At 42.9% G+C, this 18,638-nt stretch overlaps 1 protein-coding gene across 1 annotated transcript in view; it reads left to right on the top strand.

The window, feature by feature from the left end:
- Positions 1–18,638, top strand: part of LOC126191419 (protein stum) — a 536,846-nt gene that overhangs the window by 5,533 nt on the left and 512,675 nt on the right. Inside the window, exon 2 of the mRNA XM_049932291.1 lies at positions 15,662–15,830. Coding sequence (XP_049788248.1) covers positions 15,662–15,830 — 169 coding nt within the window. The remainder of the gene's footprint in view (positions 1–15,661; positions 15,831–18,638) is intronic.

Consider the following 18,638-nt stretch of genomic DNA (forward strand, 5'->3'; position numbering starts at 1 on the left):
ACCGTCATCGAACCCGTCGTTCTACCATTCCTAGACCGGCAAGGGAACTTGCTGTTCCAACAGGACAATGCACGTCCGCATGTATCCCGTGCCACACAACGTGCTCTAGAAGGTGTAAGTCAACTACCCTGGCCAGCAAGATCTCCGGATCTGTCCCCCATTGAGCATGTTTGGGACTGGATGAAGCGTCGTCTCACGCGGTCTGCACGTCCAGCACGAACGCTGGTCCAACTGAGGCGCCAGGTGGAAATGGCATGGCAAGCCGTTCCACAGGACTACATCCAGCATCTCTACGATCGTCTCCATGGGAGAATAGCAGCCTGCATTGCTGCGAAAGGTGGATATACACTGTACTAGTGCCGACATTGTGCATGCTCTGTTGCCTGTGTCTATGTGCCTGTGGTTCTGTCAGTGTGATCATGTGATGTATCTGACCCCAGGAATGTGTCAATAAAGTTTCCCCTTCCTGGGACAATGAATTCACGGTGTTCTTATTTCAATTTCCAGGAGTGTATATGAGGAGTACAGTGATGGCGATACGTGCTTAACAAGTGAAAGTGATACTGAAACAGGTGTCGAGCCATGTAGTTGGTCATCCTTGTCGGACAGGGAGCCACAAAGCCCGCCTCCAGTGAAAAGCACTAAAGAACAATCTTTGCATCCGCAGCTCGTGGTCGTGCGGTAGCGTTCTCGCTTCCAGCGCCCGGGTTCCCGGGTTCGATTCCCGGCGGGGTCAGGGATTTTCTTTGTCTCGTGATGACTGGGTGTTGTGTGATGTCCTTAGGTTTGTACAGGTTTAAGCAGTTCTAAGTTCTAGGGGACTGATGACCTCAGAAGTTAAGTCCCATAGTGCTCAGAGCCATTTGGACCATTTTTTGAACAATCTTTGCCCAAGGGACGGATACTTAACATAGTAACGTACATGGAAGATCATCCGCAGCATAGTAATAATCAATTGTGAACAGATTTCGAAAAAGACTGCACCAATATGAAGGTGTAGTGCATAAGAAAAACAACGGATATTCAAGGAAAGACAAGGCACAATTGTTACAAAAACTGGTGCATGCGCGTTTCAAGGATGATCGATACAATTCACAGCATCTGCATGATAGTGACCTACCACGTTATGCTCATGAAACTGCTCGCGACATAGGTTACGGCGACTTTAAGGGAAGCAGTGGATAGTTGTGTAACTTCAAACAATGCTACAGATTTGGAAGATGTGAGGTAACGAAGTTCCAAACAAAGCGTCAACTTAACGATGCACAGCAAACTGCAGAATCGGATTGAAAATTTGTAGATGAGATACACAAAGTTGTCCCAACATTAAGTAAGGAATTTGTTTTCAACTCGATCATGTGCGATCTGAAGAGGAAATGCATATGAAAGGAACCCAGGAAATTAGAGGTGTCAACAGAGGTGTATCAAAATCAACTGACGCCAACGGCTTAACGCATTCGTTGACGATTATGCCGACTATTAATCTAGATGGTAAATTGGCTGTAAAGTTGTCTATTGTGTTGCAAGAAGATGGGGGTGCTCTGCCCCCTACGATTCTTTCTCGTATGCGTTATTTCGCAAAGGGCAGTAGGGGATATTTACGTCACAGAAAGCAAGAATGGGAAAATAACCGTAACAGAACTACAACTATGGTATTGTTGTTGATGTGGTCTTCAGTCCTGAGACTGGTTTGATGCAGCTCTCCATGCTAATCTATCCTGTGCAAGCTCCTTCATCTCCCAGTACCTACTGCAACCTACATCCTTCTGAATCTGCTTAGTGTATTCATCTCTTGATTTTTACCCGCCACGCTACCCTCCAATGCTAAATTTGTGATCCCTTGATGCCTCAGGACATGTCCTACCAACCGATCCCTTCTTCTAGTCAAGTTCTGCCACAAACTTCTCTTCTCCCCAATCCTATTCAATACCTCCTCATTAGTTACGTGATCTACCCACCTAATCTTCAACATTCTTCTGTAGCACCACATTTCGAAAGCTTTATTCTCTTCTTGTCCAAACTATTTATTGTCCATGTTTCACTTCCATACGTGGCTACACTCCATACAAATACTTTCAGAAATGACTTCCTGACACTTAAATCTATACTCGATGTTAACAAATTTCTCTTCTTCAGAAACGCTTTGCTTGCCATTGCCAGTCTACATTTTATATCCTCTCTACTTCGACTATCATCAATTATTTTGCTACCCAAATAACAAAACTCCTTTACTACTTTAAGTGTCTCATTTCCTAATCTAATTCCCTCAGCTTCACCCGACTTAATTCGACTACATTCCATTATCCTTGTTTTGCTTTTGTTGATGTTCATCTTATATCCTCCTTTCAACACACTGTCCATTCCATTCAACTGCTCTTCCAAGTCCTTTGCTGTCTCTGACAGAATTACAATGTCATCGGCGAACCTCAAAGTTTTTATTCCTTCTCCCTGGATTTTAATACCTACTCCAAATTTTTCTTATGTTTCCTTTACTGCTTGCTCAGCATACATATTGAATAACATCGGGGAGAGGCTACAACCCTGTCTCACTCCCTTCCCAACCACTGCTTCCCTTTCATGCCCCTCGACTCTTATAACTGCCATCTGGTTTCTGTACAAATTGTAAATAGCCTTTCGCTCCCTGTATTTTATCCCTGCCACCTTTAGAATTTGAAGGAGGGTATTCCAGTCAACATTGTCAAAAGCTTTCTCTAAGTCTACAAATGCTAGAAACGTAGGTTTGCCTTTCATTAATCTTTCTTCTAAGATAAGTCGTAAGGTCAGTATTGCCTCATGTGTTCCAACATTTCTACGGAATCCAATCATCTTCCCCGAGGTCGACTTCTACCAGTTTTTCCATTCGTCTGTAAATAATTCGTGTTACCACATACGTAACTGTCATACATTTCCTTCTTCATGACAATTCTCGGACGCACACTGTAGGGACAATGAGGACGCCCCCTGCAACGGTTTCGATGGGAACTGTTTGATCATCCACATACAGTACGGACTTGTCTCCTTCTGATGTTCATCTTTGCCTAAACGAACCACTGGCTATGAAGACAACATTTTGGCACTGACAACGAACTGCAGACCAGGGCACAGAAGTCGCGGACAGAACAGGCGGTTGCCTTCTATGACGAGGATGTTGCCAAGTTGCTACAACGCTACAATAAAAGTCTAAGTTGGAGCGGCGACTATGTAGAGAAGCAGCTGGAAGGTACTGCAAACTGTTGCAAATAAAACATTTTTGATTTTCACTGCGGTTTCCATTACGCTTCCGATCGGACCTTACTTTCCGAACAGACCTCGTGCTACGTTCTAAAGTTACACCATTGTTTTCACTACACAACTGTATTAACTCATATATCCTCCACAATTATATGGAGCGGCCATCCATCACATGAAATATTATTTCTGTCCTAATCATCTCGCATCCTCCTACAGTCACTCAATAAAGAAACTTCCACTTACACTACAGCGTCATCAGCAAACAGACGCTGACTGGCGCTTTCCCTCCCCGATGGATCGTTTATACATATACACAGCAACAGCATTCTTTTCACACTTCCCTGGGGCGCTCCTGACGATTGGTCTCCAATGAACACTCGCCGTTCAGGACAACGTACGGGGTTCTGTTACTTACAAAGTCTTTGTGCTACTCAGGTATCTGAGAACCTAATCCGTGTGCTCGGACCTTCGTTAACAATCTTCAATGTGGCACAGGGTGAAACACTTCCCGAAAATCTACGAAAGTGGAGTCTGCCTATCGCACTCCATCTATGGCTCGCTGGCAAGGTGAGTTTCGCACTAGCGATAGTTTCTCGATGCAAGCCGAATTGTGAACGTCAAGGAAATGCTTACATGCTGGCGTTTTGACAGTAAGTTCTTTTCTGAGATGGTGGCACGTCCAGTTAGACGGGCAGGCGCACCGCGCCACTGGGTGGAACGCCAGCTGGAGGTTCAGATGGCTCTGAGCACTATGGGACTTAACTTCTGAGGTCATCAATCCCCTAGAACTTAGAACTACTTAAACCTAATTAACCTAAGGAAATCACACACATCCATGCCCGAGGCAAGATTCGAACCTGCGAACCGTAGCGGTCGCGCGGTTCCAGGCTGTAGCGCCTAGAACCGCTCGGTCACCCCGGCTGGCCCAAGTGGATGGTTGGGGAAGTTACCAGATAGGGAACTTCCACTTAATAGGCGGCTCCGGATGACGTCACCTTGGCAATTCGTCCAGGGCCATAGTGTGAAGGGTCGGGGCACGACTTCCTCGTGAGATCCACTAGTACGCGAGTACCAGTATTGGGCAACAATGTTAACTTCACTCTGTGCTGTACTACTGTACCCGTACTTCACTGTTCGCCGGGTAATGGTCATTGCCCGAATATAAAGGCGGTAGAGGTTCACGTATATGGTTTCCACGGCAACTTGGCATTCGCAGTGCGAGTAATCTTGCTAGCAGGAGTAACCTGTGGTTTGGTCATTACAAGGAAAGAGGTAAATACTAGGACTGCAGAGTCAGGTCGCGCGGTGGAATGAGATCCATTAGTATTCGATGCATTCTGCAGTCACGACGAAGTCTCTTAGCAGACCACACAGCGTTTACCCATAAAATTATCGGAAACCATCTAATACGAAGAACCAGTTGAACGAACGTTCTCCGGTAGAATCAGATGTCCAGTACACAGGCAGTAGATAAGTACTGTCGACAGTGAATTGTCTAGTGTGCTGAGACGAATCTTACCAACGCTAGTACGTTCTTCAGAAGGGAGATACGGAGTAACTGCTGGGAAGTCGTTTTAGGCGTGAGGCCGCGTGTGGTAATCCCTAATATCCGAGTTCCCTTTGAGATGCTTCGTCGCTCCTTCTCAGACTGTACTGTTGTCACCCTACGACAGCCCGAAACTGCCCTTTTACTGATGTACTGTCCCAGGGCGTATGAGACAGTAAGAGACGTGTTGTAACACGTAGGCGTCCTCGACAATGACTCGTCCAACGTGGAGACAGAAATCACACCAACACGACTAGTGATGCATTCAACGGATCAGTTGCTAAGAGTTCGGGAGAATCTGATTAACGGGGGTAGAAACTAATGAGTCCGAGGGGAGCTCCATTCGACAGTGGACGGGAGCCCGTGATTCCGGGATGATGTTACAAACTTTAAGGGATGATGGAGAAGGATAAATGTAATGGACCTTGGTGCGGAAAGGAAGGAGTCGAATTTTATAAGTGAAAATCGTTCTGATGCTGATGAAAATGGAGTACATGTACCGGAAGTGTTGTTCCTAAGCTTGTAGGGAACGCAGTCCCAACGAGCACTTGGGTGTGGAGGTTGGGATAATAACTGAACTAATGTAATACAGATAGCATGTATGTACTGACACGATCAATCTTGGTGTACAAAGTCTGTACTACAGTAGACACCAGTCTGTATTTTGAAGTTGAATTCCTAATATCGATGTGCCATAACAAAACAGAATTGTATTCGGTGACGGAATCTGCAGACATGATTTGCTTGTATGGCCGATCAAATGGACGCATCAGGGAAGCGAAAAGATTGGAAAGGGCCAAATATCTGCCTAGAAGACATCCGGCTTACACCATGCTTCCGAGACTGTTCCAGTGGTTAAGCGTAACAGAGGAATTTGTACCACAGTACAACGACCGAGGAGGATGACGAACTACATGGATTCTCTACTTAGATGACTGTTTGCTTGCTAGAGTGGAGGAGGCACCTGCAGTCAGCAGTCGATCAGTTACACGTGAAATGAATGTTCCACAGAGTGTTGAGTGGCAAGTACAGGGTGGAGCAAATAAAAGTGGCCCCTAGAACAGAGTTCGAGGGTACGAAGAAATGGCTCTGAGCACTATGGGACTTAACATCTTAGATCATCAGTCCCCTAGAACTTAGAACTACTTAAACCTAACTAACCTAAGGACATCACACACGTCCATGCCCGAGGCAGGATTCGAACCTGCGACCGTAGCAGTCCCGCGGTTCCGGACTGCAGCGCCTAGAACCGCACGGCCACCACGGCCGGCTCGAAGAAACACAGCAGAGGAAAGGAAATACAGTACTAACGTGAATACAGCAGATGTTGAAAGTGATCACAATTCATCTCTTGGTACTTTTGGACCCTGGTCAGCAAGTTGCTGGAATTGCTGCAGTCTCATCCGAAATGTTCTGCTACAGTTCTTGAAGACTATGAGGGTTGTTGCAATACCCCTTAGACTTAAGGGCTCCCTACACAAAGTTATCAGGTTACCTGGGTGACCTGCTAGGGCCGGGAGCAGACTGACGTCTGCTAACAACTCTGTCAGGTGTGAAGGTTGTGTAAATGTGCTCCAAGGTTCGGCCGGCTGTATGGGCACTTGCTCCATCCTTTTGGAAGTAACCGTAGGTCTTTTACTCCTACATAAGTGCTGCCACAAATTGTAATCCAATTGTATCCACTCATCCGGGCCACTTTTATTTGCTCCCGCCTGTATAACGGGAAATGTAGTTATACCGTTACCATCCACTGAAAGTGTTCAGCTAATGGTTGTTACAGTGAGTTACAGTCAATCCTCACTTTACTGCATATGTACTTTCCACGGATGAAACCTTTTTCACTAGAAACGGAATGCTAAATAGAAGCAAGTAGTCATGTTTGGACCGATGTGAATGTCCACGCTACAGTAATAGCCGTCAACACAGATTATGTCAACGTGTGGGCAGGGATAGTCAATAATTAGATAAAAGTCTGTTTCTTCTTCCTCCCTGTTTGAATTCGCCAGTGTATACAGTGTTTATCAGAGGCACAATTCCACCTTTCTGGAACATATGCCACTAGTTATTCGTCAACGGAGGTGATTCCAACATGGTGGCGCCCCGCCACACTTTGGACTGAGGGGTCGTGGACATCTGGCTCAGACATTCTATGAAAAGTGTACAGGCAGAGGAGATCCTGTTTCGTGGCCGGCGCGTTCATCTGATCTCCCTTCAATTGATTTCTTCTTGTGGAGGCACATGGAAAGTCTTGTGGACGAGACGTCTATTGTGTCTGACGAGTACCTTTCTCCAATTCTTGCTGCCTGCTACACAGTTCAGATGACGGCGGTGATATTAGAACTTGTACGACAGAACTTCATGCCACGATGCCACGCCTACATTGTCGCTGGGGGACGCTGTTTTGAACAATTGATGTAAATGTAGCATTTTGTGAAATTTGTGCAATCAAATGGAAGTCATTTTACTGTGCCGTAGGCTTAGTATTTTCGGTCTCCCTGTCATCAAATTAAGTGCGTCATTACTAATCCATCAGGGGACTGACGACCTCAGATGTTAAGTCCCATAGTGCTCAGAGCTATATGAACCATATGAACTAATCCATCAACAAATAAATTATCTGAGGGTATTCGGTAATATTCAGCGCGAATTCTGTACATCGTGAACAGGGTTCTAAAGTTGGGGCTCTTAGTTCGAGCACTGCTCGAGGCTAGGGCGAAAGTAGATATTTGCTTATTCCTTTCGACTGGGTCGTTTCCGGAGTAGGGCCCCTTACCTCATATTGGTACAGTTACCCTTCTCCAATATCTCTGAAAGCTTGTAACGTCATCACGGAATTATTATGTATGTAAACATTGACAAAAAAACAATTGAGAGAGAAAAGGTTAGAGGATATATGGGGTCGTACGGATCGAGTATATGCAAATGGTGTCAGGTGAGTTGTAGCTCTTACGTGAGAGCTGTTGCAGAGGTGCAGGAGGCCGTACTATAGGACAGGAAAGAAGTTCGGGACTGAAGTATGAGCCGAACCAAGGTATGAAGAGGAAAGGACTATGAAAGAGAGAGGTGGGAGGCGTGATGTGGGGTAGCATAGAGGGATAAGAGTTAAAGCTGAAGAGACTGTAAAATATCGGTGTGAATATCATTCCCTAGAAGAGGAAGTCGGTTAAAAGTCAGCTGGGAAGGAGTACAGAGCATATGCAGGGGTACGCTTGGTCGGCTGCGTCGGTTTTGCCAGAGCTGCATACCAGGATTAGGAGTTAGAGTGGACATTGGTGTTGTTGGGGGTGAAGATTGCGGGTAGTATATGATATACCGTGGTGTTCACTGTGAAAGAAGAAGGAAAGAGGGTTTGATAATGTGGCAGGATGGTAAATTATTCATATGGGGGCGGGCAAACGGACGACGAAGATAAGGTTTTGAAGGTGCGAAAGATAGAGGATGGAAGTAATTCCCATGCACGGTCGCTTAGCAGTTTTATTCGTTTTAGTCTATTGTGGGCTCTCCGTTTGATGATGAGTATGTCAAGTTTCCATTACAGTTTCATGTCGAACGTTAGTCTGAGGTGTTTTAGTATAGTCGTAGATGGTTAAGGGTTAAGAAGAAGTCGAAGGAATGGAATCTGCGGGTGATCTGTCTTGTAATTTTTGTCTAGATTTTGAAAGCGTTCCTCTTGAGGTGATATTAGTTCAACTGCGGTGATGCATGAAAGAAGACGAACGGCCGGATTATATAGGGGATATGGTTAATGATGAAAAGTTTACCTCTACTTCTCCGGTCAACTGACGTTTTCAGCGCAGTTTCCGCCTGTAGGTAGTCAGCATATCCATCTAGGTCATCCATAATGCTTCCAACTGCGACACATAAGGTTGGAGACGACACCTGAAAAATTTTGGAAAAAAGTCTCCCTGTACGACTCCCTACTGTAGGCCGTTTTCAGAGGTTTTTCCTGAAAATTACAACTGATCAGTAGCGGCAGCTGTGTGACAAAAGCTATTAAGAGAAGAAGAAAAACCAACTGCCTTCCACGTGTCCTGACACACTTCTGTAGTTAAACTGGATAGATTCTCTGAACGATTCAATCACATTCACGGCGACCATGTCCTTTACACTTACTGCAGTTGGTTTACAATTGAAAAAATACAAAATTTCCTCCGTGACAAGTCTTTTAGAACTCACTACGGCGTTACGGAATAAACCGGGAATAAGGATTTTACATTGTTCAAAAATCAAAGTCTCATACTGTTCACAAGAAAAATTTTATGAAAATTTTACACGTACGATGCAGAGCATGGAGACAGTTAGTGACTGCATTCACTAACTTGACGCGATTCCTTTGCTAGCTGTCCGCAGAGGCAGATTTCGTTCAAGTGTGTGGACGGCGTAGGGAACACCCTGCTCTACCTCAAGTTGTCATACCCATTCTGATGCTTAAGGGGCTCCGGAAAGGCTCAAAATCATGAAAAGTTCAATTTTTACTTTTTTGCGTTTTCTGAATCTGCAGACTATTACCTTTTAATAGATATATAATTTATTCAATTCCGAAGACTACAACTATTTTTAAATTTTTTTTGAAATGTGTTCTACATGGGCGTGACCCACTGTGCCGCTGTTAAACTGCTGTCAAATGGTGTTATTATTAACGTCCGAGTACATCAGGTACATTTTAGTGATGTGAGATAAAGTATGTGTTGTGGCTAACCTGTGATGGTTCAATACATATCGCTGGTGTGATTGTCGATTGTTTCATGTTTATTTACTCTGTCGTTATCTCGAAAATATTCGTAATTAATTCTGTTTCTTGAGTTTCTGTTTTGTTGAAGTATAATAATGAGTAAAAGTAAAGTTATTAGAAATCCTCTGAAGGCTTTTAAGAAAAGGAGAAATGTTGGAAAGCCAAAGGTATGTGTTATTACTGTAAATAATAACATTCTAACATGGTACGAGCGATGCTTGCTTTAGACAAGGAACGCCTTCGGGCTGCAGACAGGGCTGTAAAGAGTCTAGAAATACAAGCAAGAGTAAACAGGAGGAGGAACAAGAGGAAGCTGGAGGAGGAGTTTGCAGAGGATGAAGATAATCCATCCTATGGACCTGGAATGCACTAAAAAGTTAATCCAATCTTTGTCGCTCGATTCCCAAAACTTTTATTTTCTCATACTAATTACATGTTTTCTAAGGATCTTCCAAACATATTTGTTTCAAACTTTCAGTAAATGTTACACAGTACCTTCTGCATAATTTAACACAGCCTTTTTCCAAAAAACCGTATATTTTTGAATATATAAATAAAAAATTGCAAAAAAATGTTGTGAATTTTCATTACAATTGAAAAAAAATCATCTTTAATAACTGAACTAAAATTTTGTAAAATCCCTGTGTTAAGTTGTAGCCCATATTCCAATAAATAATCTGTAAAAAGTTCAACTTCCTACCTCAAATACTTTGTGAGGAAAGATGTAATTTATAAGCGTTATTTTAACATTGCAAGTATAGGGCGTTCCGGAGCCCCTTAAATTGATTATTGTCTCCCCATTTGAGGTTTTACAGGGACATAAGTAATTCTCATTAATAATGGAAAAACTGGTGGGAGTCGACCTCAGAGGATATCAGTAGGGATTCCGGAGAAATGTAGGAACACGTGAGGCAATACTGAACCTCCGACTCTCTGAAATTCTGAAGGTAGCAGGGGTAAAATACAGGGAGCGGAAGGTTATTCACGATTTGCACAGAAACTAGACGGTACCGGTACTTGTAGTAGTTGAGGGCATGAAAGGGAAGTTTTGGTTGATAGGGGAGTGAGACACGGTTATATTCAATCTGTACATTGAGCAAGCAGTAGAGAAAAAAAAAATCTTAAAGTGCAGGGAGAAGAAATAAAAGCTTCGAGGTTTGCAGATGACTTTGTAATTCCGACAGAAGCAGCAAAGGACTTGAAAGAGCACTTGAATGGAATGGACAGTGTCTTGAAATGAAGACATAATATGAACATCAACAAAAGCAAAACAAAGATAGTGGAATGTAAGTCGCATTAAATCGGGTGATGCTGAGGGAATTAGATCCGGGAACGAGACACTTAAGTAGTAGATGAGTTTTTCTCTTTGGCATCAGAATAACTGATGATGGCCGAAGTAGAGAGAATATAAATGGAGACTGGCAGTAGCAAGAAAAGCTTTTCTGAAGAAGAGAAATTTGTTAACATCGACTATAGGTTTGTGTTACAAAGTCCTTACTGGAGGTATTTGACTGGAGTAAATCGTGAATGATAAATACACTCATGTTCAGAAAAAATAGAACATCTCGAAAAACTGGATATAGCATGTTCATATTCAAACCCTACTGTCAAATCAGTGGGTTTGAAAGAGGGCACTTTACTGGCATGAGAGAATATTGTGCATCCATCGAGGAAGTTGCTGCTCGTGTGGGACGAAGTGTTTCGGCAGTGCAGCGGGTGTTTGCAGAATGGTTCACGGGAATTCGTAGAACACGACGAGATGGGTCAAGTCGGAACGCCCACAACACTCCTCGAGAAGATTGACACCTCATCCGAATGGCACTGCAGCACAGATGTGAGTCCTCCTTGGCTCTGGCGCAACAGTGGAACAGTGTAACACATTGTACACTATTGGTGGCGACAGACCGTCGCTGTTTATTACCGCCTGGATTACGTGTGTGTCGTCCACTTCTCCACCTACCTTTGACGAATGTGCCAAAACATGCTAGACGGCAATGGCGTGTGGAACGACGTCACTGGTGACAGGAATGGTATCAGATAGTGTTTTCGGACGAATCCAGGTTCTGTTTGTTTGAAAATGATGGCCGCATTTTGGTTCGCTGCAGACAGGGGGAGCTGCATCACAGTGACTGCATTCACGCGAGACATACAGCCCTAACTCATGTCCTTAAGGTGTTGGGTGCTATTCTGTATAATCACAGATCACAGCTGGTGCGTGTCCAGAGAACTGTGACCATTGTGAACTACGTGAATGACATCCTGCTACCCGTAGCCATAACCTTCCTGCACAACACCCCAGGCGCCATCTTTCAGCATGACAATGCACGACCACACGTTGCTGCACGGACACGTGCCTTCTTTGTATCAAGGGATGTCAACCTTTTGCTCTGGCCCGCCAGATCACCAGACTTGTCGCCAATCGAAAATGTGTGGGATATGGTGAAACGATGGGTACAATGCTGCGACCCAATGCCAACCATCGAAGATGACCTTTGGAACCAAGTGAATGCAGCATGGATGGTTATACCACAGGACGCCATTCGCGTTTTACACGCGTCAATGCCATCACGCTTGCAACAAGTTATCAGGACCCATGGAGGACCCTATGCCTACCTGGCAACAGAACACATGGTCAACTGAAGTGACTGAAACGCTAACCATTTCTGCAGAACATACTAATAAACGTGTCCTGTGAATACGAACGTCCTATATGTAGTCGTTCAAGGTGTTCTGTTTTTTCTGAACATGAGTGTAGTTCAACCTAGAAGAGAATAGAAGCTTCTGAAACTCGGCGTTACAGAAGAATGCTGAAGAATAGATAGGAATGCTATATAAATAATGAGTCGGTCCTGCGGAAAAAAGAAATTTGTGGCAGAATTTGGTTAAAAGCAGGGATCAGTTGACAGGACATCGAGGAATCATCAAATACTGGAGAAAAGGGTAGGTGGCACAAATCATAGGGGGAGACAAAGAGATTAATACAGTAAAGAGGTTCAGATGGATGTAGGTTGCAGAAGCCATTCGGAGGTGAAGAGGCTTGCTCAGGATAGACTAGAGTGAAGAGGCATCGGTTAGAAGACCACAACAAAAATAAATGAAACCCAATGGGTAGATAACCTACAGATACTCTACTGAATTTTTCGTGGCATTAGTTTCTACCGAAATTGCTCACTGAATATTGTAGATCTAAAAAATTCAACCAAATTAAAGTACATTGTATCCAAAATTTCAGGTTTCTGACAGATTTGGACTTTGTAGCTTTCTATACTGCTGCTCATAAAGACATGGAAAAATATGCAGTAAATATAAAAATAATTACTTCATTTCCTTGAAAAGGTAAAAAATGTTACTTCTTTTGTTCTGCTACTGCACTGAGATAGTAAAGTTATTGTACAACAATTTTTATTGCTTTAGAAATGATTGCATAATGAAGGTGACGTCATACGGGAGCACTGGGCGTGGACGGTATCGTAATCAAAGCCATCCGGCGGCGCGGGCGTAATACAGGGCGCCTTACGATGTCAGACAGTGCACCAGGGGATGTCATACGTACTACCAAACGAGAATCACGTCATCCGGTTACATTGGAGATTGTGAGACTGTTGAGATTTTTGAGGTGTAGGGTAAGCATAGGAAACTGATATCATAAGCGAATTGAAGGAGGTGAGCAAGTGGAAATGGTTTACGCATATCAGCAATGTAAATGATGTTAAGGAGAGGAGTGAGGTCAGAACCTTGAGGAACACATGCGGTAAAATGGAACATATCAAAATTGATATTGTTTATTGTGCTAAAGGACGGGAGTTTGGACAGAAAGGACTACGAAACTATTCTAATGTCTCTGTCATGTATCAAATATTACAGAGGCGCCATAATGACAATATAAGCCAGATTACTGCGTGAGAAGGTGAATTCAAACATGAAAGGAAGCGGCAAATAACAGGACCAAGTAGCCTCGTCCGAGTGCCATACAGTGAACTGAGGAGTACATGGGTCGACGCAGATCGGCCACACTGAGCTATTTGAGATGCTATACTGAGAGGTGTGCTATTTCTCCTTCGTATCAGTAAACTTACTTAATTTGCTTAATGGTGTCACAGAACTACTTTTCGGTACTAGGTATTCACCGTATCGCCTCACACAGAATCTGAATTGGTGTAGCCTCCTTTCAACAATACAGGGTGGTCCATTGATCGTGACCGGGCCAAATATCTCACGAAATAAGCATCAAACGAAAAAACTACAAAGAACGAAACTCGTCTAGCTTGAAGGGGGAAACCAGATGGCGCTATGGTTGGCCCGCTAGATGGCGCTCCCATAGGTCAAACGGATATCAGCTTCGTTTTTTAAAAATAGGAACCCCCATTTTTATTACATATTCGTGTAGTACGCAAAGAAATATGAATGTTTGAGTTGGACCACTTTTTTCGCTTTGTGATAGATGGCGCTGTAATAGTCACAAGCGTATAAGTACGTGGTATCACGTAACATTCCGCCAGTGCGGACGGTATTTGCTTCGTGATACATTACCCGTGTTAAAATTGACCGTTTACCAATTGCGGAAAAGATCGATATCGTGTTGATGTATGGCTGTTGTGATCAAAATGCCCAACGGGCGTGTGCTATGTGTGCTGCTCGGTATCCTGGACGACATCATCCAAGTGTCCGGACCGTTCGCCGGATAGTTACGTTATTGAAGGAAGGAGGAAGTGTTCAGTCACATGTGAAACGTCAACCACGACCTGCAACAAATGATGATCCGCACATCAGTAGCAGACAAATTGCGCGAGAATCGGGAATCACCAAAACGTCGGTGTTGAGAATGCTACATCAACATCTATTGCACCCGTACCATATTTCTATACACCAGGAATTGCATGGCGACGACTTTGAACGTCGTGTACAGTTCTGCCACTGGGAACAAGAGAAATTACGGGACGATGACAGATTTTTTGCACGCGTTCTATTTAGCGACGAAGCGTCATTCACCAACAGCGGTAATGTAAACCGCCATAATATGCACTATTGGGCAACGGAAAATCCACGATGGCTACGACGTGAGGAACATCAGCGACCTTGGAGGGTTAATGTATGATGCGGCATTATGGGAGGAAGGATAATTGGCCCCCACTTTATCGATGGCAATCTACATAGTGCAATGTATGCTGATTTCCTACGTAATGTTCTACCGATGTTACTACAAGATGTTTCACTGCATGACAGAATGGCGATATGCTTCCAACATGACGGATGTCCGGCACATAGCTCGTGTGCGGTTGAAGCGGAATTGAATAGCATATTTCATGACAGGTGGATTGGTCGTCGAAGCACCATACCATGGCCCCTACGTTCACCGGATCTGACGTCCCCGGATTTCTTTCTGTGGAGAAAGCTGAAGGATAGTTGCTATCGGATCCACCGCCAACGCCTGATAACATGCGTGAGCGCATTGTCAATGCATGTGCGAACATTACGGAAGGCGAACTAGCTGCTGTCGAGAGGAATGTCGTTACACGTATTGCCAAATACATTGAGGTTGACGGACATAATTTTGAGCATTTATTGCATTAATGTGGTATTTACAAGTAATCATGCTGTAACAGCATGCGTTCTGAGAAATGATAAGTTCACAAAGGTACATGTATCATATTGGAACAACCGAAATAAAATGTTCAAACGTACCTACGTTCTGTATTGTAATTTAAAAAACCTACCTGTTACCAACTGTTCGTCTAAAATTGTGAGCCATATGTTTGTGACTATTACAGCGCCATCTATCACAAAGCGAAAAAAGTGATCCAAATAAACAATCATATTTCTTTACGTACTACACGAATATGTAATGAAAAATGGGGGTTCCTATTTAAAAAAACGCAGTTGATATCCGTTTGACCTATGGCAGCGCCATCGAGCGGGACAATCATAGCGCCATCTGGTTTCCCCCTTCAAGCTAGACAAGTTTTTTTCTTTGTAGTTTTTCTTGGTTTGACGCTTATTTCGTGAGATATTTGGCCCGGTCACGATCAATGGACCACCCTGTTACGTGATGGAAGAAACGATCATGCAGAGTTGTAAAACTAGTAACATTAGTTACCGTATAATCCGCTCTGTTATCTCCTGGTGCTACGAGAGACGGGTGTACTTGTCCACAGGATCGGAGAAGCAAGGCTCGGTGAAACAAGAAGGCAGCAAGAGCAACAGCAACAGCGACATCAAGTCGGCCAGCAGCAGCAACGGTGCCATCACCACGAGCGAACGTCTGGTGCAGGAAGGGCCCGATGCAGAGACACTCAGCGCCAACAAGCTCATGACCGCCAAAGGGTGAGTACACAGCCTCCATCATATCAGAAAGAGGGTCCCGCGAACCAATGGGTAAGTGACGCGACCGGTGATATTTCATACTTTCTTTTAGCTTTGGTCACCACACGTTTCCTGGTAACTGGTGAGTACACGTCTTTATAGTTCTCAAAGACATCTTGCAATCCTCGCATCATAATGTTGTTGCTGATAATAGTATTGTAATTATTGCTATAACTCTGTGATATGTACATGCTGATGTTTTTATGTTGTTCTTTCGTCTTCCTCAAGATAAAAATGTAACTTCTAGTGGTTTGCGCATGCGCAAAATGCGTGAATATGGCCGCCTGGCGAGTAGCCTACTGCCTGCCCACGAGCGAGCTGAGGGGCGCCTGGGAGTTACTGAAAGAAAAAATCGACCAGTTAAAACCGATACCGTTATTTTAGTTGTGAATAACCGGTATTTTTTGGTATTTGTTTTAGTCACTGTTATAAGAAGTGTTTTTTTAATTTTTTCTAATAACCGAATAAAAATCGAAATATCAAGTAACCATAGCAGCAGTGCAAAAGTTTTTCATTTTTAAAGAAACCTTTTTTTTAAAAAAGAAGTAATTTTTATTCATAAAATTTGCATTGGTTTGAAATATTGTATTATTACAGAAAATGGGGAGAACGATCAGTGCTATTTTAATAACAATGCCTAAAGAATCGAGCAACAGTCACGTGGCATAAGAATTAGTACAGCATTGCTGAGACAATAATGTTGGTGGTGACATGTGTCGTGTGTTAAGGTACTCTTGTACATGCAGTGAGCAAGAGTTGACCCCATCTGGTCTAAATGGCAGTTTCTCACTGTCGTCGCTGTACATCCATTGTACTGCAGAATAACACCAATCCTAGTCTGGAAATATTTCGACACAGTGATGTAGCAATTAAAGTATAATGTTTCATTTACCTTAATTGATTAAAGATTTGTCTGGCGTCTCTATGAAATAATACAAAGAGGAAGGAAATCATGGTAAGAATAATAAATTAAAAACTTAATAACAATTGAGTCATAGTACACAATAAAAACAGAAAGTAGCTGATCTGCCGCCTGTGTCTACATAATCTGACCTTATCTGCTTGTAACCCTTGAAAAACAGAGCTCTTGACACTAAATTTTTACCCTTTAGCATTGACTGTTCGTAATGCCAAATGGTGATATGATCCCCGATTACAATATGATTTATGAACATAGTTTAAAAAATTAAAATCAATAGGAGAATACTGGTGATTTTTTGTACTAGCCAACCACTTATTACTCTTCGAGAAAAAACAGCGAACCAAGGAGGGACTGAGTTTCCTTTGATTCCCTTATTTAATTTAATATTTTGATTCTATGTGTCTTGAAGCTGAGCGAGCCAAATATTTTCAATCTTGTTCGATTTCTACACTATTTCAGGAAATATTAGGAAAAAAACAGAAAATTGATTATTTGAGAAATTGGTTATTTTGAGCGGGTTTAACAATCAGGTTAAACTGGGGTGGGAAAAACCGATATAATCGGAAACCAGATGTTTCAGCTATAACCGCCATCCCTAACGAGAGTGCCCGCATCCTGTGGAGCAGTGTTGGAACAGCCTGGGGTAGTTACCCTCTAAACGTTATGTGAAGACAGACTCGGAGACTGACAGTCACAGTACATATTATTCGGCAAAGCGAGCTGTAGAGCCAGCCAAGCGCGAACTAACTTGGTCTCGTGACCAGTTTCAGGCAGGTTCCAGTTCGAAGTAACGCCGGCTGTTACCTCGCAGTCTGATCAGTAAGGAGATCGAGGAAAAGCGTTCACTATCATTCGTAATGGCTTTCTGTTAATTTCATTACGTTTACTGACGTCGACGACGAGATGAAACGAGTGGCTGTGCTGACGAGGAAGGGCATGGAACATGCGAGAAAAATTTTAAAGTGGAGCTAAGTCAATGGTGCAAAAAGTACGGCATGGGGAGATGCAGAACTGAACGGAGGGAAATTCAGGTATGTATCTCTGAGGAAGAAAAAGCGAAGTGCATACTACAAACATCCCAGTGACGATATGGACGCATGGGGGCCCACAGAAATTTTTCCAAGAGGGCGTAATATTCTAAAATTGCTATTTTCGACCACATTTACAAGAAATACACAAAAAGGTTTGTTGCTCTCACGTTCTACAGCGATCCAGTCAATATTTTGGAAGTAGATTATTTTTAAGGATATTTTATCAGTACTCATATATTATTAATATACTATGAATATCGACATCCTTTTCGAATTAATGATCTGCAATTACATTTTCATATAATGACAACCTGCTTATCCAGTTAGTCATGAAATTAAGCCATCAAATATTCACTGCAAAAATTTTTATTCACTTAACAACAGTACGAAGTTTACAATGAGAATGGGAACTCTGAAAGTGAAAAAAAAATCAGATCTGCTTAGGAAATCTCTTTGAACATCAACAAAAACAAATAGCAAAAAAAAATAGTAATAACAATAACAGCGCTCCTCAAAATGTAGAAACAGGAAATAAACTAAAAACTTCTATTCAACATTCATGCCATGTATAACACTTTCTTTTCTACCAGCACTTCACATCCAATAATGTTAATGCTCGTTTCTTCATGACTTCTAATTTGTAATGTTGTTAATCATAACAAATGTGGTGAAAACAACAGTCTTGTTTGCAGAATTGATTTTATTGCTCCATTTATCTATGACATGCGTTTAGCCTAATACAAAACATTTTTAGATTGACCAATACAATGTTGGTAAGTGGGTTTTGGGCGCTACGACTAAGGCATCGACAAATAT

This window comes from Schistocerca cancellata, chromosome 6 (assembly GCF_023864275.1).
Source record: "Schistocerca cancellata isolate TAMUIC-IGC-003103 chromosome 6, iqSchCanc2.1, whole genome shotgun sequence".
Taxonomy (NCBI): domain Eukaryota; kingdom Metazoa; phylum Arthropoda; class Insecta; order Orthoptera; family Acrididae; genus Schistocerca; species Schistocerca cancellata.